This window comes from Lithobates pipiens, unplaced genomic scaffold (assembly GCF_037356315.1).
Source record: "Lithobates pipiens isolate NorthernLeopardFrog02 unplaced genomic scaffold, aLitPip1_a1.2 Scaffold_8, whole genome shotgun sequence".
Classification (NCBI taxonomy): domain Eukaryota; kingdom Metazoa; phylum Chordata; class Amphibia; order Anura; family Ranidae; genus Lithobates; species Lithobates pipiens.
In genome coordinates, this window is record NW_027507903.1 from 605881719 (window position 1) to 605909074 (window position 27356).

Consider the following 27356-nt stretch of genomic DNA (forward strand, 5'->3'; position numbering starts at 1 on the left):
GAGTTCCACCCAAAAGTGAAACTTCCGCTCATCTGATTTCCCCCCCCCTCTTCGGTGCCACAATTGGCACCTTTTCGAGGGGAGGGGGGGCAGGTATCCTGTTCCCACTTCTGGGAGCCCCGCCGCGGCCCGCGATTCCACCGTGGGCCTCCCTCCTCCTCCCTCTGTTGCCGGGCTAGTAGGAGAGGGGCCTCGCGCATGCGCAGTAGGGTTCCCGGCGTGAAGCTGTAAGGCTACACTGCTGGGTTCCCTTACCCACAATGGTGGGCGGCAGCATCCGACAGCTGATGGAAACATTAATTAATTAAAAAAAAAATGTTTTTTCTTTGTCTGAATTTCTCACTTCCTGTTCCTCCTCAGCTGTTCTGGCTGACTAAACACCGCTCGGATGATGGTGTGAAGTTTACTAAGGAGAAACAGGAAGTGAGAAATTTAAACAAAGAAAAAAAACATTTAGAAGGGAAATCAAAGGAAAGGGTAAGTGAACCAACAATGCACTAGCTTCAAGGAACCTATTTAGAAAATAAAAAACAAACCTTTACAACCCCTTTAAAGTGGTTATAACGTTTTTTGTTTTTTTTCCTTAATAAAATAACAAACATGTTATGCCCCGTACACACGATCGGACATTCCGACAACAAAATCCATGGATTTTTTCAGACAGATGTTTGCTCAAACTTGTCTTGCATACACACGGTCACACAAAGTTGGTCGGAAATTGGGAACATCAAGAACGCAGTGACGTACAACACGTACGAAGAGCCAAGAAAAATTAAGTTCAATAGCCAGTGTGGCTCTTCTGCTTGATTCCGAGTATGCGTGGAACTTTGTGCGTCCGAATTGTGTACACACGCTTGGAATTTCTGACAACGGAGTTTGTTGTCGGAGAATTTGAGATCCAGATCTTAAATTTTGTGTGACGGAAATTCCGATGGAAAATGTCCAATGGAGCCTACATACGGTCGAATTTCCGACAAAATGCTCCCATCGAACATTTTCCTTTGGAAAATCCGACCGTGTGTATGGGAATTATACTTACCTGCACTGTGCAGTTGGTTTGGCACAGAGCAGCCTGGATTCTCCTCTTCTCAGGTCCCTGGCTGGAGCTCCTGGCCCCTCCCTCCAGTTGAGTGCCCCCCACAGCAAGCAGTTTGATATGGGGGCACCCGAGCTGAGCCGCAGTTCCGTGTATACATTCAGCCATGGAGCTGCGGTGGGGTCTACCCCCTCGCTCTCCTGATTGGCTGAGTTTGATTGACAGCAGCGGGAGCCAATGACATCACTGCTGTATCTCAACCAATCAGGAGGGAGAGTCCTGGATGGCCGAGGCACTTGAGGATCGAGAGGGGGCCCAGGTAAGTATTAGGGGAGGCTGCTGCACACAGAAAGCTTTTCATCTTAATGCATAGAATGTATTAAGATTAAAAAAAAAACTTCTGCCTTTACAACCACTTTAAGCCTAGGAGAAGGAATTTTTTTGCTATCAAAATATTTTGGAGATAATAATCCCAATGCAGGGACCCCCTACTAGTGAAACAGCAGTCTTTGCCTGATATGACCGTCTCCATGAAGAATAGATACGTTTAATTTCACAATATGAACCACTTCCCTGTACCCCAGAGGACAAATTTGGAACCAAAGATGGTATTTAGACATCTTTTTTTAGGTTGATCCCTCAAAAAGGATCTGCTAACCATGTCTATGGCCCATTATGGGTACTTCTTCTGGGCATGGGGCCTTTTTATTAATTCTGTTAACCACTTAAGCCCCGGACCAATTTGCAGCCAAAGGACCAGACCACTTTCTGCGATTCGGCACTGCGTTGATTTAACTGACAATTGCGCAGTCGTGCGACGTGGCTCCCAAACAAAATTGGCGTCCTTTTTTTCCCGCAAATAGAGCTTTCTTTTGGTGGTATTTGATCACCTCTGCGGTTTTTATTTTTTGCGCTATAAACAAAAATAGAGCGACAATTTTGAAAAAAAAATGTTTTTACTTTTTGCTATAATAAATATCCCCAAAACATATATAAAAAAAACATTTTTTTTCCTTAGTTTAGGCCGATACGTATTATTCTACATATTTTTGATTAAAAAAAATCGCAATTGGCGATTGATTGGTTTGCGCAAAAGTTCTAGTGTTTACAAAATAGGGGATAGTTTTATAGCATTTTTATTAATATATTTTTGTTTTACTAGTAATAGCGGCAATCAGCGATTTTTATTGTGACTGCTACATTATGGCGGACACATCGGACATTTTTGGGACCATTGTCATTTATACAGCAATCAGTGCTATTTAAATGCACTGATTCCTGTCTAAATGACACTGGCAGTGAAGGAGTTAACCACTAGGGGGCGGGGAGGGATTAAGTGTGTGTGTGTTTTTTTTTTTTTTTTTTTAACTGTAGGGGGCGTGGCTTGGCGTCTGATGTCACTGATCGTCTTTCCCTATAACAGGGAACAGACGATCAGTGACAGGCTCAGTAGGAAGCACATGGAGAGGTTTGTTTACACAGACCTCTCCTTGTTCTTCAGCTCTGTGACCCAATCGCGGGACACCAGCGGCGATCGAGTCCGCTGTCCGCAGTCCGCAGCATGCTCCCGACCCACGGCTGGGCACTTAAAGAGCAACGTACCTGTATGTGCTTGTGCCCAGCTGCGCCATTCTTCCAGTGTATATGTGCAGGAGGCGGTCCTTAAGCGGTTAAAGTGAAAGAAAAGCCCAATTTGTCTTAAAATAGCCTTCCCCTCCCCCCATTTATCAGGCCTAACCTGAATTAAAAAAAAAATATCTGTGTACAAATTTTAAGCCTGGTCACATGATCCTTCAGCTGTCACTCAGGGAGCACTGGTTGTAAACCCTTAGAACACACTTTTTGCTACAGCCAAGCCTATAAGGCTTAACTGTAGCTACCCTGGATATCTCCTAAACCTGAGCAGTTTAGGAGATATCTCCTGTATTTGCATGTGCCAACGTCCTCGGCACTGAAGCAACGGCACAGACTGTGCCGCTGCCAGCGGCTCCCACGCACATGCTCGGAGTGACGTCATTGGCACTGAAGCAACGGCGCAGACTGTGCCGCTGCCAGCGGCTCCCGCGCGCATGCTCGGGAGTGACTTCATCACGGCTCCGGCCAATCACAGCGCCAGAGCCCGCAATACCCGGAAGTAACTTCGGGAGCAATGTCGCCGGCCGGATCGGTGAACGAGGAGCGCTGCGGGGGGGGGCTTCGATCTAAGGTAAGTAATACATCATGAGCTAGTATGCTATGCATACTAGCTCATTATTCCTTTGTCTTGCAGGTTTTTATTTTTGGGGTTTAAAACCACTTTAACAACGTCTGGGAAGCCAGAGCTGCGGGATCACGTGACCTGTCTAACCTGTTGAAAAAAGATGTGTGTGTTTACCGAACTTTACTCTGCTCTGGTCCGGTCACTTGATCCTGTAGCCCCGGGCTCAAGTGTTCATTACAAAGCTGGGAATAAATTGGTAGATTCTCACTTTACTTTATTATTTTTAAGCTGCTTGTGCCTGTTTTTTGATAGGCTGGATTGAACAGATGGAGACTGTCAGAAAGATAATAGATCACACTGTCAAAGTGTATCCTCCGAGCAACACAACACTATTAACATCAAAAGCTCAAGGCGCAGGGTTGGATTAATGTTGAGCCTGTGAGAACAGGTTAATATAGAAGTCTAATGGGGAACCAGGGAACATTGCTTTCATTATGAAAAGAATCAGTAAAGGTTTGAGCTTGGAGCATAGTCATTTTTTGGCTACTGATATCTTGGATTTTTCCCTGTTCCAATGAAGAGAATGTATTTTATTCCTTAATCTTTTTTTCCTAACGCATCATGGCAGCACACGATGAGTTGTGACTCCGCCCCCACAACCTGACAGGAGACAGGAGCCTCTTTCTGAGATTTGTTGTTTACAAGTTAAAAACTGTTTTTTTTTTGCTAGAAAATTACTTAGAACCCCCAAACATTATACATTTTATTTATAACACCCTAGAGCAGTGATGGCGAACCTTGGCACCCCAGATGTTTTGGAACTACATTTCCCATGATACTCATGCACTCTGCAGTGTAGTGGAGCATCATGGGAAATGTAGTTCCAAAACATCTGGGGTGCCAAGGTTCGCCATCACTGCCCTAGAGAATAGAATGGCTGTCGTTGCAATACTTTCTGTCACATTGTATTTGAGCAGCGGTCTCACTTTTTTGGGAAAAAATACACTTTTTTTAAATTAAAAAATAAGACAACAGTAACTATTTTTTTTTTTACATATTGTGAAAGATGTTACCCCGAGTAAATTGATACCCAACATGTCACGCTTCAAAATTGCGCCCGCTAGTGGAGTGGCGACAAACTTTTACCCTTAAAAATCTCCATAAGTATAGGTGGTGAACCACTAGGAGAAATATAATTCTCAGTAAAGTGTTTTTATTTTTTAAAAATCTCCATAGGCGACGTTTAAAAATTTCTACAGGTTGCATGTTTTGAGTTACAGAGGAGGTCTAGGTCTAAAATTATTGCTCTCGCTCTATCGATCGCGGCAATACCTCACATGTGTGGTTTGACCACCGTTTTTATATGCCGGCGCTACTCACGTGTGTGCTTGCTTCTGCGCACGAGCTTGTCGGGAACGGGGTACTTTAAAAAAAACATTTTTTTTCTTATTTATTTTACCTTTTTTATTTTTTGTTTTTACACTTTTTTTTTTTTTTTAAAGGTCACTTTTATTCCTATTACAAGGAATGTAAACATTCTGCTGCCTTTGATACAGTTGACCACCCCCTCCTCTTCAAAAATCTCAATTTTCTTGGTCTCCATGGCTGCACTCTCCGTTGGTTTGAATCTTACCTATCTCATCGCACCTTCAGTGTCACTTACAACTCCACTTCCTCTTCTCCAACTTCCCTTTCCGTTGGGGTCCCCCAAGGTTCTGTCCTTGGAGCTCTACTATTCTCGATCTACACGTCCTCCCTGGGTCAGCTGATAGCCTCCCATGGCTTTCACTACCATTTATATGCTGATGACGCCCAAATCTATCTCTCTGCCCCTCAGCTCACCCCATCAATCTCCTCACGCATCACTGATCTACTAACAGACATATCAGCCTGGATGTCAAACCACTTCCTCAAACTTAATCCATCTAAAACCCAGCTCTTAATATTTCCTCCCCCACGTGCCCCCTCCCCCGACTTCTCTGTCAAGATCAAGGGCACATCTATCAGTCCGTCCCCACATTCCAGGGTGCCAGGGGTAACCTTAGACTCCGAACTTTCCTTTCAGGCCCACATACAAGCCCTGTCCAAATCATGCCGCCTTAGCCTCCACAACATTTCCAGAATACGCCCCTTTTTAACTAATGGCACCACCAAGCTTCTAATTCACTCCCTGGTCATCTCTCGCCTCGACTACTGCAACTCCCTCCTCATTGGATTACCTTTACATAGACTATCCCCCCTCCAGGGCATAATGAATGCCACTGCCAGACTCATCCACCTTACCAGCCATTCAGTGTCCTCCACCCCTCTCTGCCAATCCCTGCACTGGCTTCCACTCACCCAACGAATAAAATTCAAAGTACTAACAATAATTTACAAAGCCATCCATAACTCTGCCCCTAGTTATATCACTAACCTAGTCCCAAAATACCAACCAAGCCGCCCTCTTCGGTCATCCCAAGACCTCCTGCTCTCTAGTTTCCTTGTCACCTCCTCCCATGCTCGCCTCCAGGATTTCTCCAGAGCTTCTCCCATCCTTTGGAAATCCCTACCCCAATCTGTCCGACTGTCCCCTAATCTATCCATCTTTAGACGATCCCTGAAAACCCTTCTCTTCAAAGAAGCCTATCCTGCTCCTAACTAACACTGTTTTACTTCCTCCATCAGCTCATCCCCCCCACAGCTATTACCTTTTATATCAATTGACCCTTCCTTTTTAGATTGTAAGCTCTAACGAGCAGGGCCCTCTGCTTCCTCTTGTACCAAATTGTAATGTAACTGTAATGTCTGCCCTCATGTTGTAAAGCACTGAGCAAACTGTTAGCGCTATATAAAACCTGTATAATAATAATAGAAAAAAGCATGACAGGGCCTCTTAAATATGAGATCTGGGGTCAAAAAGACCTCAGATGCCATATTTACAAGTTCAAAGCACATGTGGGGATAAGAGAGGTCAGCAACAAAAATCAAACATAACATATAAAGGTACCAACATCCCTAAAAGTAATGGACCACAAAAAATTGAGAAACTGGGACTTTAAAGGTACAACATATATGCAAAACGAAACAAATATATAAAAAATACATATAGAGCATTTATTAGGAATAAACGAGATAAAAGTAAGAACTACAGTTACAATCATAGTTCTGGGTATAACACACACCACAACCCTAACCACTGAAAGAACTGAAGTCACATACAGATTTGTTCTCCATGTCCTAAAATTTCAACATGTTTCGCCGGAATGGTTTCATCAGGAAAAGGAAAAGAATATCCAATAGATAAGTATAAAATTACAAGACATGCACAAACTTAGGTGTGTAAAAAAGAAAAACGTAACAATTAGTATATAGCAATACAAGTAATAAATACAGTATAAATATACATGCATGGCCATCCACACCCATAAAAAAAAAGGGAAAAAGAGGCCCCCCACGCACAATGTACCCCTTACTCATTCACATAGGGTGGGGGGCCGGGATCTGGGGGCCCCGTTATTAAAGGGGGCTCCCGGATTCCGATAAGCCCCCCCGCCCACAGACCCCGACAACCAACAGCCAGGGTTGTCGGGAAGAGGCCCTTGTCCTCATCAACAATGGGACAAGGTGCTTTGGGGTGGGGGGCCACAGGATGCCCCCCTTTCCCAAAGCACCCCCCCCCCCGCGCGCTCGCTCGTCCCCACCCCCTTTCCTGACCCGCCAGGCTTTGTGCTCGGATAAGGGTCTGGTGTGGATTTTGGGGGGACCCCCACACCATTTTTCCAGCGTAGGGGGGGTTCCCCTTAAAATCCATACCAGACCTAAGGGCCTGGTATGCTCCTGGAGGGGGAACCCATGTCGTTTTTTTATTTAAAATTTGGCGTGGAGTTCCTCCTTTGATAAACTGATTATTCTCGGATTGGCCATGGCCAATGTTGAAGTCGCTCCAGGTCACGCTGTTATTCATACTCATTCATACTCAAGTCATGTCCAAGTTGCCTCCAAAAGTCGCACTAGAAGTCGTGTTGCCCCTGTGTGAATGGACTCTAAGTGTTTAACTATAAATTTGAAGGTGAAGTACTCCACTTCATTTTTTTTTTTTTTTTTTTTTTTTTTATCCTCGCCTGACAAGATTGAGATGGACTTCACACCTCTTACCACAATCACCCCTCCAAGTTAAGCCTCTTCTGGTTGGAAGTTTCTCCTGTGCAGTCTCTAAAGGAGCCTTTACGGAGAGAACCCCAATCTGGTGGTCTCGGGGGCACACTTGGCATTTTTAACAAGCTTTAACCGCTTCAGCCCCGGAAGATTTTACCCCCTTCCTGACCAGAGCACTTTTTTCTATTCGGCACTGCTCCACTGTAACTGACAATTGCGCGGTCGTGCGACTTTGCACCCAAACAAAATTTTTTTGTAAATTGAATGTGTAAGGGATGTGGCACCTTGGCCTACCTTTAGACTCTGTTCTATAGTATTTGAAACTAAAATGTAAACACCTGGAGGAGATTGCACTTTATGTGATCCATTCGTCTTAACCAGATTCAATTTCTTTTTAGTTTTCGGCTGATGCAGATAAAATGGAAAGTTTCCTGAAGGTGGTGGGGTACCTAGAACTGGAGATGTATTGTACTGATAGACTGGAAAAGGTAAATATCAACCCCTACGTACAAGGCTTATAAGTATTTTGGGGTTTTCTACAGAGAGAAAAAACTGCAGAAGCTGTTTACTTTCGGTCTTTTTCTATCTCTCTCTGAAATTCAGAGGGCCCTGTCTGATAAGAGCAGGAAAAAGGGGAGAGTCATCATTCAGGTGTGTGTATATCTGAGCTTGAGCCATTGAACTGTGTAAACTGTTTTCTTTCAACTGAGCAAATAAAGCAGACCTAGCATTCCGTTAACTCTACTTCACCAAATTTTTAAGTAACTGACCTGACACGTGTATGTGGATTAGGAGTCTTTCCCCCCTGCTGACTGCCTACTTTTTGCTGTTGCAAAACTACAAGTCCCATCATTCCTCTGCCTGTGGGAGTCATGCTTGTAGCTGTCAGCCTTGCAATGCCTCATGGGAAATGTAGTTTCGCAACAGCTGGAGGGCAGCCAGTTTGAGACCCCTGACCTATAGTGTTACTAAACTCAGGACCCTGCATTCACTATATCTGGCCCCCCACAGTACACAGAACATGGAAATGCAATTATTTTAGTAAATATAAACTGCTAAACACCTTTTCTCATCAACAGTATATAGCAGTCTTGTGACTTCTATCGGTGTCTGGATAAAGCTTGCTGGAGAAGTTTTCATTCTCCTCTGACTGTCCTATGAGGCTGCATGGCCCCAGACCCTCTGTTTGGACAGTACTGATTGGCCCTATGCCCCCCCCCCCCCCCAAAAAAAAACCCTCTTTAGCAATACACACCAAACTGAGCATGTGTATAGTGCCTCCTATGGCTCTGTACTGTCAGCAGTTGGCTTGCAGGCAGTGAACGAAGGGGAGGATCAGAGAAGACAGGATCAAACAGCCTTTTTACACAGAGACTGGGAAAATGCTTTCTTCTGCCTGCAGCAAATGTGTGACCTCTAAACGACAAGGATAGAAGGCGTCAACAGGTAACCAGACCCTGTGTGAGTCTCTGCAAAAATAGTTTATAAGAAGTCCATATAAGTATGAAGTTCATAGGACAGAAGGAAGTTATCCAACAAGATTGGGGGGATTCTGAGACATGGTGTCCAAGCAAGCTCTAAAAGACAGGCAGGAGAGAGAAGAAAAAAAAGTGCCTCTAAGTGCAGACAGTTTACAGGTTTATTAGGTGCATTAAGTGAAGTAAAGTAAAAACGAGCTCATCAGGAAGGGGAGTCCGGTGTTCTGACAAAATACGCAACTTGGCAGAATCTTGAAACAAAGCCACTTCTGGTTTTTTTAAACCATTATTAATTGCCGATTTTTAAGCAGTCATTTCACATTTTCAGGAATAGGTGTTTGGATACAAGAGCGGCAACCAAATACAGCCCGTTGCACGCTATTACGGGCAGAGATTGTTACTCCGCTCCAACACTAACCAACAAAATAGCCACCTCCGAGGCGGTGACAACTTTGTCCCCATTAGCCACTGTACTGTAAAAACACTGAAATGTTGCTTTACCGGACTGCATTCGGTTGCCGCTGTTGTGTCCAAACACAATTTTGTCCAAATGTCCAATTACTGTGGGTTTAAAGAAACCGTAAGTGACGTGGTTCTCTGCCAAGTTGGGTTCTTTGTCAGGTCACCAGAATATCAGCGCTGGATGTCCTCAATGTGGACTGCTGCTGCGCGGAGGAGGCCAGGCGGAAACCCTCAGCCCAGGAAAAACTGTTGCTGCTTATTATTGTATCAGGAATTCCTGCAGACTTTTAAAGTTATGGTGCATGAAGTGGCTTTTTAGGCAGTAATGCACCAGTGTGTGCAAAACGTTAAACATCCTGCCATTTTCTTGTCTTCTCAGTACTTTCATCTTCTTCTGACCCAAATACGAGAGATCCTGGAGAAACACACTGACCCGAAGGTTCTGGAGAGCTGTTCCCGGGCACTCTACGCTTTATCTGACCGCAAACAGACCTTGCACAAGAAGACAGACCTCACGGTCAGCCAATTGGTGGACGGGCTCAGTGACTACTTCCTAAAATTGCTCCCAGACATCATGCAGGTATTAGATTCACACTGGCCAGTTCATGAACATGCCTTGCTGTGATTTTTCTCAAAGAACACAAATGCAGAGGAAAAAAATCCATGAGAAGCCATTGCTGACCTTTTTCTGAAAATGGTAATTGATTGGCTGTCTCTGGCTTTAACACTTATGCCGCGTACACACGAGCGGATTGTATGGCGTACTTAGTCCGTCATACAATCCGACGGACAGTCCGTCATACTTTCCACTGAACGGACTTGACCACACACGGATACCCAAACAGTCCGACGAAAGCTTGCGCGATGACGTGTACAGCACGTACGACGGGACTAGAAATAGTTAGTCCAATACACAGCAAAGCACCTTTCCGCCGTGTAAATCCTTTCTGGGCATGCGCCATTCTTAGTCCGTCGAACTAGCACACTGACGACCGTATTGTCCGCTGAAACCAAAGTATAACGGACAGAATTACGGAAAATCCGAAATACTTAGTACGCCGGACTGCACGCTGAAAAAGTCCGCTGAAGCCCACACACGAGCGGATTGTCCGCTGAAATGTGTTTCGACGGACTAAGTACGCCATACAGTCCGCCCGTGTGTACGCGGCATTAGAGACACTGACCCAAGAAATGCATGCAGATTGGGAAAATCAGTGTGGACTCCACTCCCAATTTCCACACTAACCCACCTGTCCCTGTCCCTGGCCACAATACTTTCTTTTTTTCCTGATTGAGGTATTTGTAGAAAAAAAAAAAAACATATTATGGCCCACATGTGGTGCTGATGATTTAGGAACTATGCATATTAGAGGAAGTACAGCAATTTTCATGCTAATTGTGTGGATTTTTGTCATATCTTTACATGTTATACATAGTTCCTTTAAAGATTTTTCTGGTCTGAGGCTAAACGAGAGCAATTCATAGATTCTCCCATTCATGCTAAACAGCATGGGTGGTTGAATATCTCCCTGCTGCCAGCTATTCTATTCCGTAAGCCGTCACCAATGGGTTTTGAGTAAATGATAAATAATGTAGCTCTAGGGAGTGAACTCGTATAACAATATGTGAGTGAATAATACAAAAAGAAACTATTATACAGAAATAACACAAATGGAAAAGTGAAAAAGTCCAATAAGTGTGAAGGTCCTAAGAAGGGCCATATGCGTCAACCACCAAAAGATGACCAATCAGAGATGGAATACGCTGGCAGTGTCCGTTATGAGAAGCATCAGGGATAGTACAATCTTCAACCAAAAAGGGGACGTATATCTACTCTTACAGGAACAGGTGGACTCGAATGTCAGCGACAGTCATGAAGGCATGGATGCCACGGGATCGGCAGATCGACAGAACTCCAAGGAACCCAGAGCCTCCAGACACAACTCCAAAAGGTGTTGAGGACCAACACCACGCTGGGACTGGGCCTTAGGAATGGAAGGAACGACTGGACCACAAAGGAACTCTTGTCCGGAAGGCTATGCAAAGAAAAAAATGCCTCCATATGATGTACATCAGTTGGAATAAAAACTGTGATCACAGAATAAAAATGAGAAGCAGAAAGCCAATCCCGACGCGTTTCATCCCAAAGGACTTCAAATGGGGCATACGAATGCCCAAATAGTAACTACAGTTGATTGGCTATCCCCTATGCAGTCCAGCATCCCTAGCACATTATATACCACTTCTCCGCCCTGCAAATTGTTACTCCTACCCCACCTCCATACATGTGGACCAGTGGTGTCCAACATTTTGACCTTCCTGGGCCACATTGAAAGAAGAGGAATTGTCTTGGGCCACACATAAAATATATAACGGGTGCCGGATCTGCAGCTGCCACACTGTCGCAACATATTCCAAAATAGAGGATCAGCAACTCTGTGTACATGCTCATTAAAATCTTTTATTCAAGCGCTCCACAGAAAAGCACAGCCTTCGATACAGGGCTATTATATTGGATGGGAGTCCCCGCCTCTGCTGCTGCCGGTGCTATTGGAAACACGGCAGCCCAGCATCCCTCCCAGATGTGCTTGGCTTGTCAGTGCCTCTGCTATGCTTGCACACCATACCCCGCATCCCTGCAAGCATGCCCGGGCCCCATGCTCAACTCTCCTGGGACACGGGTTGGACATCTCTGATGTAGTTCATGCGCATAATGTCAAAAAAAAAAGTCTTAGCAGCTGACCCTCCTCCATTCTGCCATTGCTGAATATTGGCAGTTTGTGCCCTTTGGAAGTCTGAAAGTTGACAGGTGAGGTGGGGCTAAACTCACTTTTTATAGGAAGGTTGAGGTTCTGGTATAACTTCAGCTGCTTATATTTCTTGGATCTGCTGATGATCAGATGATTTTACTGAAAGCAACCTCTGCATCTTTTCATTGTATGTTTAGCTTGAAGTGCCCAGGTTTGTGACAGGAAAGGAGAGTAAAGAGGAGAGGACATTACTCAGAGAAGCAGAGTACAGAGTATGAGAATCACTATACTAATCTATGATTCTTATTTTCCAGCCTATTTTATATCAGTGACTACAGGCATTGTGTGAAACATGAACCGTTTGTTTTGCTTCTAGCAGCCATATTTCCATTTACTCTTCATTCTTTTTGGGTAGTATAGATCCATACCTCCTAACATTTTGAGATGGGAATGAGGGGCACCCACTAGCAAACGTATGTAGGCATAGGACACGCCCCCTGCCACACCCCCTTAAAGGAGACTCAACCAAAAAAAGTTAATTAAATCCACAAGAGCTTTTTATTTTTTTTTTTATTTTTTTACCACTACTATTCCTTTATATTGGCTTTACAAATGCGGCAATTTAGAAATCAGATGAAAGGTTTAGCTCTGGGAAACACTTTTTGAAAGATAACAAGTGTATTTTATATACAACTATATGGATCAGACCAAAATGAGGGACAGATGAGGAGGAAAGAGAGACAGAGGGACATTGCTCGAAATCAGGGACAGTTCCTCGAAATCAGGGACAGTTGGGAGCTATGTAGATAGGAGGGAGAAACTGTCTGGTGGACATAAAATAGGCATTATTCCTTTTTTTATTTATTTATTTATTTTAAAGCGGTTCTTCACCCTAAAGGGGAAGTTCCGCTAGTATTATCCCTCCCCCCCTCTGGTGCCACAATCGGCACCTTTCGGGGGGGAGGGGGGTGCAGTTACCTGGATAATCCAGGTATCTGCACCCACTTCCGGCCAGACCGCCGCATGGCTCCGCCCCCCCCCGTTGTGTTCTGGGAAACACACAGTTCCCAGAGACACAGCGGGAGACCATAAGAGAAGCGCAGCGCAACTCGCGCATGCGCAGTAGGGAACCGGGCAGTGAAGCCCTCATGCTTCACTTCCCGATTCCCTGACAGAGGATGGCGGCGGTGGCTGCAGCGAGACGAGCGATCGCTCGTTATCTGCCGCCGACATCGCTGGAACCTGGGACAGGTAAGTGTGATATTATTAAAAGTCAGCAGCTGCAATATTAGTAGCTGCTGGCTTTTAATATTTTTTTTTTTAGGCGCAGCTCCTCTTTAACTGTTTTAGAAATATGGCCCAATAGTATTTGAGTAGATAGGCTAGGTTTTACATGCTCACCAGGTATTCTTTTTCTAGGTGTCCGATCTGGATGAAGACGATGTCTATAATGCTGCTGCTACGATGAAAAGACTTTCGGCTCTGTACAGGTAACACTCTCAAATAGGAAAGGGAACAATAAAGAGATGAGTAAAATTATTTTAATATAAAAACAAGGGGTCCTGTTTATCTTGGACTCTGCAAAAGGAACTGCCTGTGTTACTTATCAATAAATCACATTATTTTTTATTTTTTTTATTGTTGGAAGGAAGTGGGGGGATATTGCCTAGTGAGTAAGTTGATTCCTCTTTTCTCGCTGAAGCTACTCGAGTTCAACTTGGTGTCTATAGGATGAGGACAATATACATCTATACCAATCCCTGCCAGATCTATGATTTTTATTTTTCTATGTTATTTCCATTGCTGTAATAGCAGTCAAAGTGGAAGTCCAGTCAAATACGAACTGTACCTCAACCTGCTCCCACCTCCATTCTAAGCCTATTCTAACTACCCTGTGAAGGAACGATGTGTATACTTACATATGCTGAGGGCACTTCGGCAACATGATTGAATCCATGCGCTGGCTTTAGTTTAGAGGAGGGCCAGCTGACAACAGATGCTCAATAGTAAGCCTATGGGTGATGTCATCGGCCTGGCTCTGCAGCCTTTATTGGTGATCTCTCCACTAAAGCCGGTGTTCCGTCAGATATGGCAACCCGTCAGATTTTGTAATGGAAGTGACGTTCCGTCGCCGACATCTTGCTACACCCCGCACTCCTCTACAGTAAAGATAGATCAAAAAGGGGGTAAGCGGACATCTTGTTACACCCACCGGAGTTTTGCATTTTTACAGTTATTTTTAACAGGAAACTGAGCTTATAAGGTGAAATACAGTATGTAAAAATCAGACGAACTGTTAAGATGTTGAATTTTAAAAGCAGCGGCAAACCTGTTGATTTCACAGGTTTGCTAATGTGACAGAACACCTTTTGCTTTCATAATTCAACATGTAAACAGTCCGATGGATTTCCAAATACTGTATTTCACCTTATAAGCTACGTTTCCTGTTAAAAATAACTGTGAAAGGGGTGTGGCCGGATGGTGGCCTGAACAGAAGTGTGAGTGCTTAGCTCCTGCCATTCCTGATTCTCATCCTTGGATTCCTGACTTCGGCGGGCCTGCCATTTCTCTCTCTGTGGTTCTCAGAGCCTCTCAGTTTGTTGAGGCACCGCCGTGACCGCAATTGAGGCTCTTCTGCAGCTGCCTGTGGAAAAATCCGCGGCTCCAGCCTAGCGGCCATCTTGCTGTACCCGGCGGCGGCCCCGGCCTCCCTGACTGCCCTGGGCCCGGTCTCCTCCTAAGGGACAGGCCGTGGCTTCGGCCCAGCTCTCGGTGGCCAACTTGCTACACCCAGGGACGGCCTCGGCAGGTAATACAGGACTCCCTGATCACACTGAGTCTCCTCCTGCTGCAGCCGCCGGACCTCACAGCAGGCTGGCCACTGCCTGCAGCTCCCATTGTGACCCTCCAGTTCAGTGGCGGGAGAGGGTATCCAGGGATCCGGCCTGGTGAGAAGTGGCCATCTTGATACACCCAGGCAAACCACCCACGGCCCTCTTACCTCCTCAGCACCTGCTCTGAGGCACCGATAGCAACCATCTGGCCTGACAGATCACGACTCCACAGTGAGGGGTGGCCATCCTCTGCAAGACATACAGCGGCCTTAGCTCCTGGTGCCAGTGACACGTGTGGTGGCCATCTTGCTCCATCCTGCTGTACTATCCTCACTCAGTCTCTGTCTCCCTGACTCATCTCCACCTGGCCCACGGCCACCAGTGGTGCCTAACGAGCCAAACTGCCACCTACAGCATGGCCGTGATGTGAAAAGAGACAGACGTGTTCAGTCTGAGCTCCTGTCATCCGTGACTCTACTCCGTCTTCAGCCTGATTCATTCTAAGCCATCCTTCTCAGCAAATACCTTTTCTCCTGTCTGGGGGGCTCCCCGGGTCCTTCTGATGACCGGGAAATGTAAATCGGCAAAGAAGACAGCTACTTCCATCTCCCGGATTCCGCCGCACATGTGCGGAGCCCATCCTGCCTATACCACCATCCTCTCTAGCCTCTCTAGCGGTACAGACAGACTCCTGGATGGCGGCACTCGAGGCCTCGGATCAGGAGGAATCGCTGAGAGTAGTGAAGGGACCGTTGGAACGGCTGGGGTAGCGATCCACCGCAATGATACTGGCGGCCATTGCAGGCAGTAAGTCGTCTGTGGAGGGGAAAATAGATACCCTGACGATCGAATGTGGGCTAATAAGGCAGGATATGGATAAAATCAGGGGCCGTTTAACAGAAACTGAGCAGCACATTTCTGCAGTAGAGGACATGGCACAATCTGTGGTGGAGTTGCAGCAGTAGGTCAAAACTCTAATGGCCCATTCAGAAGATGCGGAGAACCACCTCCGGCGTAATAATGTCCGGGTGGTTGGGCTCCCTGAGAGTGAGGAGGGCGCTAACCCGGTGGAGTTTGCAGAGGCCTTTGTGAAAAAGCTCTTGGGCCTGCAACATTTATCTCCTGTCTATGTCGTGGAACGGGCACACAGGGTGCCCGCGGGGCGGAGACCTGCAGGTGCGTGGCCACGTGCGTTCCTTGTAAGCCTGTTGAACTTTAGGGATAGAGATTTGATCCTGGCGGAGGCCCGCAAGCACCATGAACTGAAACACGAAAATACTGTCATCCATTTGTATCCTGATTTCTCTCCGGAACTGCAAAAGAAACGACAATCCTTTACAGATATCTGCAGACGCCTGAGGGAGAAAGGGCTGATTTATAGCATGTTGTATCCTAGCCGTCTAAAGGTACTTCATCGTGAAGCTGCAAAGTTCTTTGAATACCCTGCAGAGGTGGCTGAGTGGCTGGATTCCATCGCTTAAGGCTGGGATCTGAGGGGGGAGTCTGTGCCATTAAAACATGTGGACTAGGCCCGGAAGACACTTGCCTTCATGTGGTGTGGTTGCTGGGAGAGGTTGTTCCTGCTACTGCAGTGCCTTTTTTGGAATCCTGTTGTCCCAAGTTTCTTGTTCCCCCTGGCAGTCTGCAATATATGCCAATCTCTGAGACTTGCCATCCGTGCACTGCAGGAGCTTCAGGTTCTGTTCTGAAAGTTTGCGCTACTTACAAGTCTTCCCGGAACCCTCCCTTTTTTTTTTCTTTCCTTTTATTTATTTTTATTTTTTTCTTTTTCTTTGAGTGGATAGACTCTCGGAACATTCCACTTTTTGTTCACTAAGTTGATGGGAATAAAGTTTCTCCGGCGGTTTTGCTCTTTTTTTGGGTTCGGTTCGCCTGGAGCAAACAGGGAGTTTGCTTCTTAGAATGTTTTTATCTGTGACTCTTCTTTTTTTTTTTTCTTATTTTCTGCAGGCACTTTTTTAATTTTTTTTCTCTTTTGTGTTTTTTGTTGGGAAATAATAACTGTTGTTTATGCTTCCCTCTGTGGCTCACCTCACTGGTACGAGCACATGGGGTTGAAAATTGCCTATCCAGATATATACTGTTCATTTGTGGTGATGTGATGCTCTGTGTCTCTCTGTGCTCGGGTCCCTCCCCACTGACCTCCTCATTATACAGCATAACTCCTGTCCCTATCCAATGCATAGCTACACTTTGAGTGATCTCAAAATAATATCGTAGAATGTCCGCGGACTAAATTCCAAATTTAAACGTTCATTAGTCCTCCAGTACCTCAAATCCCTGAATCCCCACATTATCCTCCTGCAGGAGACCCACTTAGTGGGTAACAAAATTTTGTCTCTAAACAGGAACTGGATACAGAGAGCCATACATTCCACTCACTCCTCATATTGCCAGGGGGGTGGCCATTTTAATACACAAGAAATTAGCATGTGCTATAGAACATATAATAACGGATCCCTACGGGAGATATGCAATTGTGGTCCTTGCCATTAAATCTCTGGCAATAGCGAATGTATATGTTCCACCCCACTTCAAGAATGAGGTACTATACCTGGTGTTTGAGTAGAATGCTACCTTTTGGCCCACTTAAAGTGCTTGTGGCAGGTGATTTTAATAACATCGTAGATTATGGGCTGGATACCTCTAACCCGACTCGGTGCGGAATGTAGAACTAGGCCATTGGGCGGACATGGTGGCGTTAGAGGAGGTGTGGAGGTGGAAACATCTGGGTGAGCGCTGTTATTCTTATCTTTTCCACGTCAGCGCCTACTCATCCCGTCTTGATCTGGCCTTTGCTAACTCAGGTTACCTGGCAGGGGGGCTTTCTGATCATAACCCACTACAGGTAATGCTGAGCCGAGCTTCAGGTAATGGTCGCAGATTTTGGAGGCTGCATTCGGGGTGGATGAGCGAGCCCTCAGTTGAATCGTCGGTCTCCCCGCACATACAGGAATATTGGGACATCAATGAGAGTTCAACGGACGGGCTCATGGTCTGGGATGCGTTCAAGGCATCCACCCGTGGGGCGTACATAGCTGCCATCAAAGCCGCAAGGGTGGAGAAAAATTCAGAATCTGAGGCGCTTCAGGCTCGTGAACTCCAGTGTGCAAAGTTTCATGCGGCTGCACCCTCCTGCTCCACCCTAGCGGAGTTACAGATGGCCAGAAGGGCCTTGTTGGTTCATTTTCAAACTCATACACAATGTACATTTAAGAGAAGGGCTGAGGAACTATTTGAAAAAGGTGACAAGAATTGGAAACTGTTGGCCTACTTGGCAGCAGATACCCGAACACATACAGCTATTCCCTGCATTTACTCAGCTGGAGGTAATCTAGTGAGAGATGGAGAGGGTATTATGCAGGCTTTTGTGTCTTATTACTCAGAGTTATATAATGCTATACCCAAATACGACAACCAAGTGCTAACGGACCTGTTGGGCTCCCTTCGGATACCGGAGCTGCCGGAGGAGGTGGCGGCGGAATTGGAAGCTCCTTTTACTCCTAGGGAGCTGGCTTCGGCCATTGCCTCCTTCCCCAATGGTAAAGCTCCGGGTCCTGATGGGATACCGGCAGAGTGGTATAAAACTTATATGGAACGGTTGTCCCCCAGACTCTTGCAACTTTATGGAGAATGCTTTGAAGCAGGGAAATTGCCACCTTCATTGTATGAGGCACATGTGGTGTTACTACCCAAGCCTGAGAAAGACCTTCTTAACTGTTCATCCTACAGGCCCATAGCACTGTTAACATGGACCTCAAAATTTTGACCAAAATGATTGCCAATAGGTTGATGAGGATTCTAGAGCATTTGATCACCAGATCAGACAGGGTTTATGCCCAAGAAAGCTACTGACATTAATATCCGCAGAGTGTACACCCACACGCAAATAGATGAAGAGATATCTTCTGGAGGGGCTCTGGTGTTTTTCGATCTGGAAAAGGCATTTGACTCCATTGATTGGGGATATATGACCCAGGTACTTCAATGTATGGTATTTGATCCCATATTCCTCAAATGGATATCAATGCTTTATGATCAGCCGGTGGCAGCACTCCGCTTGAATGGAGGGGTGACTGACAGTTTTCCAGTATCCAGAGGCACCAGACAAGGGTGCCCATTGTCACCAGGCTTATTTGCATTGGTCATGGAACCTCTGGCGATTGCACTGCCCTCCTCCTCTCAAATTCAGGGTATTAGGGTGGGCACCCTTACCGAAACTACAGCCCTTTATGCAGACGACCTAGTTCTATTCATTAGAGATACTGGACCTTCTCTACAGGCTGCACTGGCACTACTGAAGCGATTTACTGGGGTTTCTGGACTCAGGGTCAACTGGAACAAATCCAAGATACTTCCACTGCGTTCCCACACGGCAACTAGACAGGCAGAACCTAGTAATCCCTTGCAATGGGTAACACAAATTAAATACCTGGGTCTTCAAATTACAAACTCGGTGACCGATTTCATCAGTCTTAATGTGTCCCCATTACTAGACATCATCTCTAAAAAATTACACTCCTGGAAAAAACCTCCCATTGTCCCTTATTGGAAAGATAAATCTAATCAAAATGAAAATTCTACCCTTACTCCTGTATACTCTTAGAAACTCTCCGGTGTGGATACCAAAAACTATTTTCAAGTCAATAGACAGTATGATCTCTACCTTTCTGTGGCAGGGAGGAATCCCCCTCATCAAACTGACCATCTAACAGCAACCGTGGGGGGAGGGAGGCCTACCAGTACCCAATTTCCATAAATATTTTTTAGCCGGCCAATTAACGGTGGCGCACCGCTGGTGGACCTGACCACACCTTCGGATGATGCTGCAGTGTCGTTGGAGGCAGCATGTGTGGGTTCATATGAAGCGCTATCCCACTTGGTATATAGGGGTGCAAGGGCCCCCTACCCTCTGACGTCCTCCATGCGCTCAGCGATTAGGGCATGTTCTGTGGCTCCGGCCTTCTAGTCATGATAAATTTTCTCCAAACCTCCCCTTGTGGAGGAATCCCAATCTACCTCACTTCTTTGATTAGCCAGACCCGATAGTGTGGAAGAAATACGGAATTAAGACACTAAATCACATTGTAGCAAATGGTACCTTAATGTCCTTTGATGTTTTGAAATCACGTTATGAACTACCAAATACGCATTTTTTTTTTTTTTAGATGCATTCAACTAAGGCATGCCTTTCAATCAGACCTTGAGCTCAGTGAGCTAGAACTGCTGACTTGTAGTGACTCTTTAACTAAATCGGTTTCCAGAATATACAAAGACCTCTTTCAGGAGATGACAAAACTGTTGGAACCCTGCAGACAGGCGTGGGAAGCTGCAACCTCGGGGTTAGACAGAGATGACTGGGACGATATATGGGGAATTGCAATTCAGACCCAGGTCTCTACTAGGGACAGACTAATTCACTATAAATTCCTGCACAGGATCTATCTGACCCCAGCTAGACCTTCTAGAATGTTTGGGAATCCGCAATCCTCTTGCTGGAGGTGCTCCTCGCCACTAGCAAATTTTATGCATATCTTGTGGGAATGCCTACAGGTCAAAGCATACTGGCAGGGTGTAGCAAGCTGCATAAGGTCAGTCACCTCTATTTCGATTCCCATGACGGTTGAGATATGCTTACTACATCTGGTGGAACCCCTGGCTACTACCAGGGCTATTAGAACTCTTCTTACCCTATTGCTGTTTTATGCCAAAAAGCTAATTATTCTCTCCTGGAAAAGCTCCTCAGCCCCAACCTTGGAATCCTGGAAAGCATTGGTTAACAAGGCAGTACCGTTTTACAAAGCCACCTACTTGACTAGGGGGACACTGACCAAATTTGATTTGATAATTTGATAAAGTATGGGGGGTTGGATGGCATCGGTCGGGGATGTCTATGACTGGCATACTGGAGAAATATTGATAATTCTGCATTAGGATAACTGGTCACTTTTGTAGGGGGTACGAGTTATTTGTTCATATAAAATTCTTGGTGCTGGGGGGGTTGGGGCATACTTTGGACTGCATTTAGCATCACGGCCCAAATGTGGGACAACGCGGGTGCGGTGTCACCTAGTGCCTTCCTCCAGTTGGAGGCCAACTTGACTGGTATATATCTAGGCAAAAGTTTAAAAGTTTTATTGTTTTGTATGTAAATGTCCACCGGCAACTGTGTTATAGCCGGTGGGTGTCAGCCACAAGAGTGGCCTGTTGTTATTTGTATGCTTTAAAAATTGAATAAAAAAATAGTTTTCAAAAAAATAAAAATAACTGTTAAATGCAAAAATCTGGTGGGTGTAACAAGATGTCTGCTTGCCCCCTTCTTGGTGTATCGTTACTGTGGAGGAGTGCGGGGTGTAGCAAGATGGGCGAATTCTTCAAAAGTTCATTAATAGACATCCATCACCAGCAGCAATGTGAAGCCTTCATGTGCAAGACCTCCACCTCTAGTAAATAAGAGTGCTTACCAGATATTATTGATGCTCTATCTCTAGAGAGATCTAATGAACCTTGACCATAATCATCAGTGCTTGTGTGATCTCGCTGAGAGGGTTACACTCCTATGACCCTGTAGCTCTCGTCCAACCGTATCTCCGCCCGGACCAGCCTGCTTAACTCAGCTGTCCACTCCTTACATCGTTACATAGTAGGTGAGGTTGAAAAAAGACACAAGCCCATCAGGTCCAACCTATGTGTGTGATTAAATGTCAGTATTACATTGTATATCCCTGTATGATGTGGTCGTTGAGGTGCTTATCTAATAGTTTCTTGAAACTATCAATGCCCCCCCGACACCACTCCTTGTGTGGTTGTTTCCCCAGTAGCAGCATTTGCACTTCATACTGTGACCAGTACCTTTCCTGGATGGATGGGAGAATTTTTCACTGGTGGCGCTGCTCATGGGCTAGCGCTTCCTTACAGAGTTCCCAGCAGACAGAATCATACCATCCCAGCAGGACCTGCTCTGACACTGGTTCCCTGTGCTGTATCCCTATCTCTAACAACCTCCTACCGAAATCCTCTTCCATGGTGGCTGGTATCTGTACTTCTCCTCTTCTGCTATTCGGACCTTGGATTCCGGTGGAGGTTTGGATGTCCCAGACTGCAGGAAGCATCTCACTGCTTGCCACCAAATGTGACGGAACCGCTCAGCACCCCAAATAGGTGCTTCTTTCCTGCCTTCCAATACGTTCCGAGCAGACCGAGAGCTAATACCAGCCCCTTTTGCCCCAAACATCTTACACAGACAAGGAGGTAAAATCCAAAGGAATGACTAGCCAGCCTAGGTGAAGGGGACAATAGGGGGGGGGGGGCAACCAGCCTAGGTGGAGGGGACAATGCTAGCAGACAGACAGAAACAATAGGACAATAATGGGAATACACACCAAGGGGGTACATAAGGGTGAAATTATACAATGGGACAAAGACATAACACCTTAATAAACGAACTATAGCAGAAAACCTACTTACAATAAACACATTATTGCAGGGGATCCTAGTGGTTTGAGCGGAATACATGAACATCTACAGTCATTGCTGGTTTGATGCATAGAGACCCCAAATATGGATATGGAACCTCCAGTTCCCAGAGTCTGTGTGTCTTGGGGAGACATGGACTTGAATCCAAAGTAATATTACTCCAAGTGTCCCCCAGGTACACATCTCACAAAGAGTAGCGTTCCCTTAAAAGCCAGGGCCCATAGTCAGTGGGTAAGAGGCTTGCTCCTAGCCCTCTCCAAAAGCCCCTTTCTTGGTTAGGTCTGTCATAATGATTCTTTGCATTCTCCATGACATAACTTTCCAGCCTTCAAAGCCATTGGGCACATAGGGCTGGATTTACTAAAGGCAATTGGATTGTGCACTTTGCAAAGTGCAGTTGCTCCAGAGCTTAGTAAATGAGGTAAAAAGCTTCACTTTGCAAAAAATACCCAATTGTATGCAAGAAAAAAACAGCAATTTTGCTTGCATATGATTTGATGATGAAGTCAGCAGAGCTTCATCTCATTTACTAAGCTTTGGAGTAACTGCTCTTGCGGAGTGCAACTGCATTTTGCAAAGTACACAGTTTATTTGCCTTTAGTATGTCCACCCCATAATCCCTGGCAAGATCGAAAGACATGCCAGTTTTGGCTGTATTTCACTATTTTTACTGTGTCCCTGAAGATAGTCCGTACTGTGGCAACCTTCTCTTTATTATTTTTTTGGCCCCATGTTTTAGTGCCACTGGTGTCGTCTTTCTCTGTAATTTTACTTAGGGGCATCTGACTCCGCTTAAGTCTTTTACTGGGTCCTTTTTGATACTGCTCACATGACAGGAAGTGGGTGTGGCTTACACTGGCATTGACAGGCAGAATTCCTCAGTTGGCAATGCCTGGATCCAGGGGGAGTGGTCTCTATATCTGAAAGTGTTCCAGGACCTGTGTAACAGGTGAGAAATAAGTGATGTGGACCTCCTGGCCCCAAGGTTCAGCATAAACTGTATAGGATTATATCCAGATACAGGGAACCTCTGCTGGATCTGTGGAATCGGTACATTCCGGATCTGACCTTGGCTGAGGCTTCTTCCTCATCTGCTATGCAGGATCGAGCTTGAGCCTCAGACTGGTCCACCATCGGAGGTAGAAGGCATACTTCACCTGGTACAAGTCTTGAGGTTTCCACCAAAGTCTGGACTAGCATTTGGCTCTCAGCCCAATCAAGGGTCAGGTTTTCTGCTCTTTGTATCCTATGTCGGAGACTGCTGGCCTTTCAATCTTCAATTAAGACCTTTTGTACGAGGGGTCTCCCATGCAGCTTCCACTGTTCTTACCCTATGACTCTGAGGGATCTGAATCTGGTTCTTTCTGTGCGTCAGAAACCAATGTTTGAACCCATTAAACACATTTTGTCTCTTTACTCTCATCCATAAGGTGGATTCCTTGTAGCAAGCACCCCTGTAGGCGAGTGTCTATGCTACTCTCAACCACAACCTGGATTTCCTTGTAGCTACCACCTCTGCAAGGCGAGTGTCTGAGCTAGTGGCCCTGTCCTCCCAAAGAGTTCTTTTTGGTTCTGTATAAATACAAGGTGGTGGTAAGAACCAGGCTTCTTGCCTAGGATAGTTTCTTCCTTTTACCTCAACCAAGATATTGTTCATCCATCTCTCTCTCCGGCTTCGATTCACCCAATGGAAATTTTCTTTCACTGGATGGACTTTAGTTCAGTTTGTTAGAGTCTGTTAGCCACAGCTTATTTTAAAAAGATCGATTCCCTTTTTTTTTCATCCCAGATGGACCCTCAAAGGTTGCATCAGCTTCTGTTCCAGAATCTCCAGGTGGCATAGACAGACCACCATTCACACTCATGGTCTCAAGAGTTGGATTCTACCCTTTCCTGTCTAAAGTAGGCACACTCTACTAGATCTGTGAGAGCTTCTTGTGCTTTTTGGCATCAACAATGGTTTCCCAGATTTGCAAGGGTGTCAACTGGTCTTCTTACATCAGGGGTGCCCAACCTTCTGAAGAGCGAGGGCCACTTAAGCGACTTGGTAACTGGTCGCGGGCCACAATGAAGCAGGCGGATAACAGGTCTGTGCAGAGTGGACACAGCCCACTCTACTCTATGGGTTCTCCGATCCGCCCTGAAGGAAGGGGATTGATCCCCTTCTGTTTTTTGTTTTTTTTGTGAATCAGATTGCAGGTAGGCGGGTGTAAAAGGACACAAATCTGTTTACATCTGCCGTTTCATAGAGGTGAATGGAGGGTCCGATTAGTTGGACCGATTGTGTGAAAGGGGCCTTTCACACTAATGCAGCGCAGTGCACCTGTGTGTTAGTTACACTTTGCCATAGACTTCTATTATATCCTGCAGGTATGGTGTACTTTCTGAAAGCTCACCAAACCCGCAGGTAATAACAGAAGTCTATGCCTCAGTGCAGGTAACCTGAAGGTGCACTGCACCTACAGATCAGTTTGAAAGCAGCCCAGTAACCACTGCGCAGATATGCCCATACATACAAGGCAAATTTAGTAATAAACTGACCTTTAATAACAGTCTTCCATTCAGGTATCGCCTGCTGTTGCTGTCCCTGGCAGAGTGCATTTGGCATCACACCGCCTGTGGCAAGAGACGGCGCTATACAGGAAGCATCAGCTTATAACAGCCCTGCTCCATAGCTGCTTGCTTTCCCAGCTTCATTAACAACACAGATGCTCTGGGGTGGCGGGTCTGCAACCCATGTTCTGGGCTTGCCAATCTGCCATCCCACAGAAGGAGGTCGCTGGCCACATCAGAGGGCTCCGCGGGCCACATGTGGCCCCCGGGCCACTGGTTGGGCACCCATGTCTTACATTATATTTTTGATGATTCAGCCTCAACCTGGAATTTCTGGGCATAAGGTCCTGCGGGTAGCTTTTTAAGCTGGAGGGAGTGCCTAGTTCTCTGTTATTTTCTTGAACCTGTTAGCATTTGGGACTCAGATCTCACCCCTCTGTGGTTATGCTCATGGACTCTGTACTGCTTTGCAAGGGTCATGGGTGTGCTTTACATTTTTTTTTTTTAATCATTTGTATTTAATTTATATAATTTTCACTGACCACGAATGTAAGAAGCATTCTTCCCACTGATAACCAACTTAAGGGGCATTCTTCTCATCAGCCACTAATATACGGTGCATCTTCTAACTGCCCACCAATGTAAGAAACGTTCTTCCCACCGACTACCAATGTAAGGAGCATTCTTCTCACTGATCACCAATGTAAGGCCGCGTACACACGGGCGGACTGTATGGCGTACTTAGTCCGTCGAAACACATTTCAGCGGACAGTCCGCTCGTGTGTGGGCTTCAGCGGACTTTTTCAGCGTGCAGTCTGGCGTACTAAGTATTTCGGAATTTCCGTAATTCTGTCCGTCATACTTTGATTTCAGCGGACAATCCGCTCGTCAGTAGGCTAGTTCGACGGACTAAGAATGGCGCATGCTCAGAAAGGATTTACACGGCGGAAGGGTGCATTGCTGTGTATTGGACTTCCTATTTCTAGTCCCGTCGTACGTGCTGTACACGTCATCGCGCAAGCTTTCGACGGACTGTTTGTGCATCCGTGTGTGGTCAAGTCCGTTCATTCGAAAGTATGACGGACTGTCCGTCGGATTGTATGACGGACTAAGTAGGCCATACAGTCCGCTCGTGTGTACGCGGCCTAAGATGCATTCTTCCCACTGACCACCAATGTAAGGAGCATTCTTCCCACTGACCACCAATGTAAGGAGCATTCTTCCCACTGACCACCAATGTAAGGAGCATTCTTCCCACTGACCACCAATGTAAGGAGCATTCTTCCCACTGACCACCAATGTAAGAAGCATTCTTCCCACCAGCAACCAATGTAAGAAGCATTCTTTCCAATGATCACCAATGCAAGAGGCATTCTTTCCAATGATCACCAATGCAAGAGGCATTCTTTCCAATGATCACCAATGCAAGAGGCATTCTTTCCAATGATCACCAATGCAAGAGGCATTCTTGCCATCAACCACTAATAAAAGGGGCATTCTTCCTAATTATCACCAATGTAAGGAGACATTCTTCTCACTGACCACCAATGTAAGGAACATTCTTCTCACTGACCACCAATGTAAGGAACATTCTTCTCACTGACCACCAATGTAAGGAACATTCTTCTCACTGACCACCAATGTAAGGGACATTCTTCCTGCCGAAGTGTACAGATGTCAGTGTTAGGGAAAAGCACTCAGTGTACAGATAACAATGTCATTCACTATATGCTATTCTCTATAAATAACACTGATATCTGTGGCCCCACTGAATTCCCCAGGGGGGCAGGTGGCCAGAGCTCCTGTCACTGCCATCATCCCCATGGCTCCATGATCGCTCTCTGATCCTCGCCAGCACTGGAGTCCTCTGATACAGCCCTATCAACTGCCGGCAGGGATGACATAGCTCACTGCCTCTATTCTGCATACTAAGCTGTGGGCTCATCCAGGCGGCGGACTGAGCCTCTCATGGGGCCCTCCCTGACCCTGGGCCCTCGGGCAGTGCCCGAATGGTCAGTCAGCCCCTGCTCCCCATGGAAGACAAAAAAAAAAAATGTTTTTTCTGGAGTTCAGCTTGAAACATTTGTAGCCAAAGATAAATTAAGTCCTGCATAAAACAAAATATAAATGCTAGAACCATTTTGCACCTCATTTGTCTTGCTGTATTTTCATTATTTTAATTATTGTTAATATGAATTTCAAGTTCAACTCTGGCAGCTGATTGGTTGATGCTTCTAAGGCTTCATGCACGCTGGACGTTTTTCAACCATTTTTTTTTTCTGCTAAGACGCCCCTGCCTTTAAGCGCCTCTAAACACCTATGTGTGCATTCAAGTGAAGAAAAATCCGGATGGCTACACACCAAAACTGAGATCCAAACCGCCATGTAGAAAGCACATATAGAGAACAA

General features: G+C 45.8%; 1 protein-coding gene across 1 annotated transcript in view; it reads left to right on the forward strand.

The window, feature by feature from the left end:
• Nucleotides 1-27356, forward strand: part of STAG3 (STAG3 cohesin complex component) — a 171059-nt gene that overhangs the window by 74201 nt on the left and 69502 nt on the right. Inside the window, exons 18-20 of the mRNA XM_077470584.1 lie at nt 7772-7861; nt 9693-9893; nt 13483-13553. Of these exons, the coding sequence (XP_077326710.1) occupies nt 7772-7861; nt 9693-9893; nt 13483-13553 (362 nt within the window). The remainder of the gene's footprint in view (nt 1-7771; nt 7862-9692; nt 9894-13482; nt 13554-27356) is intronic.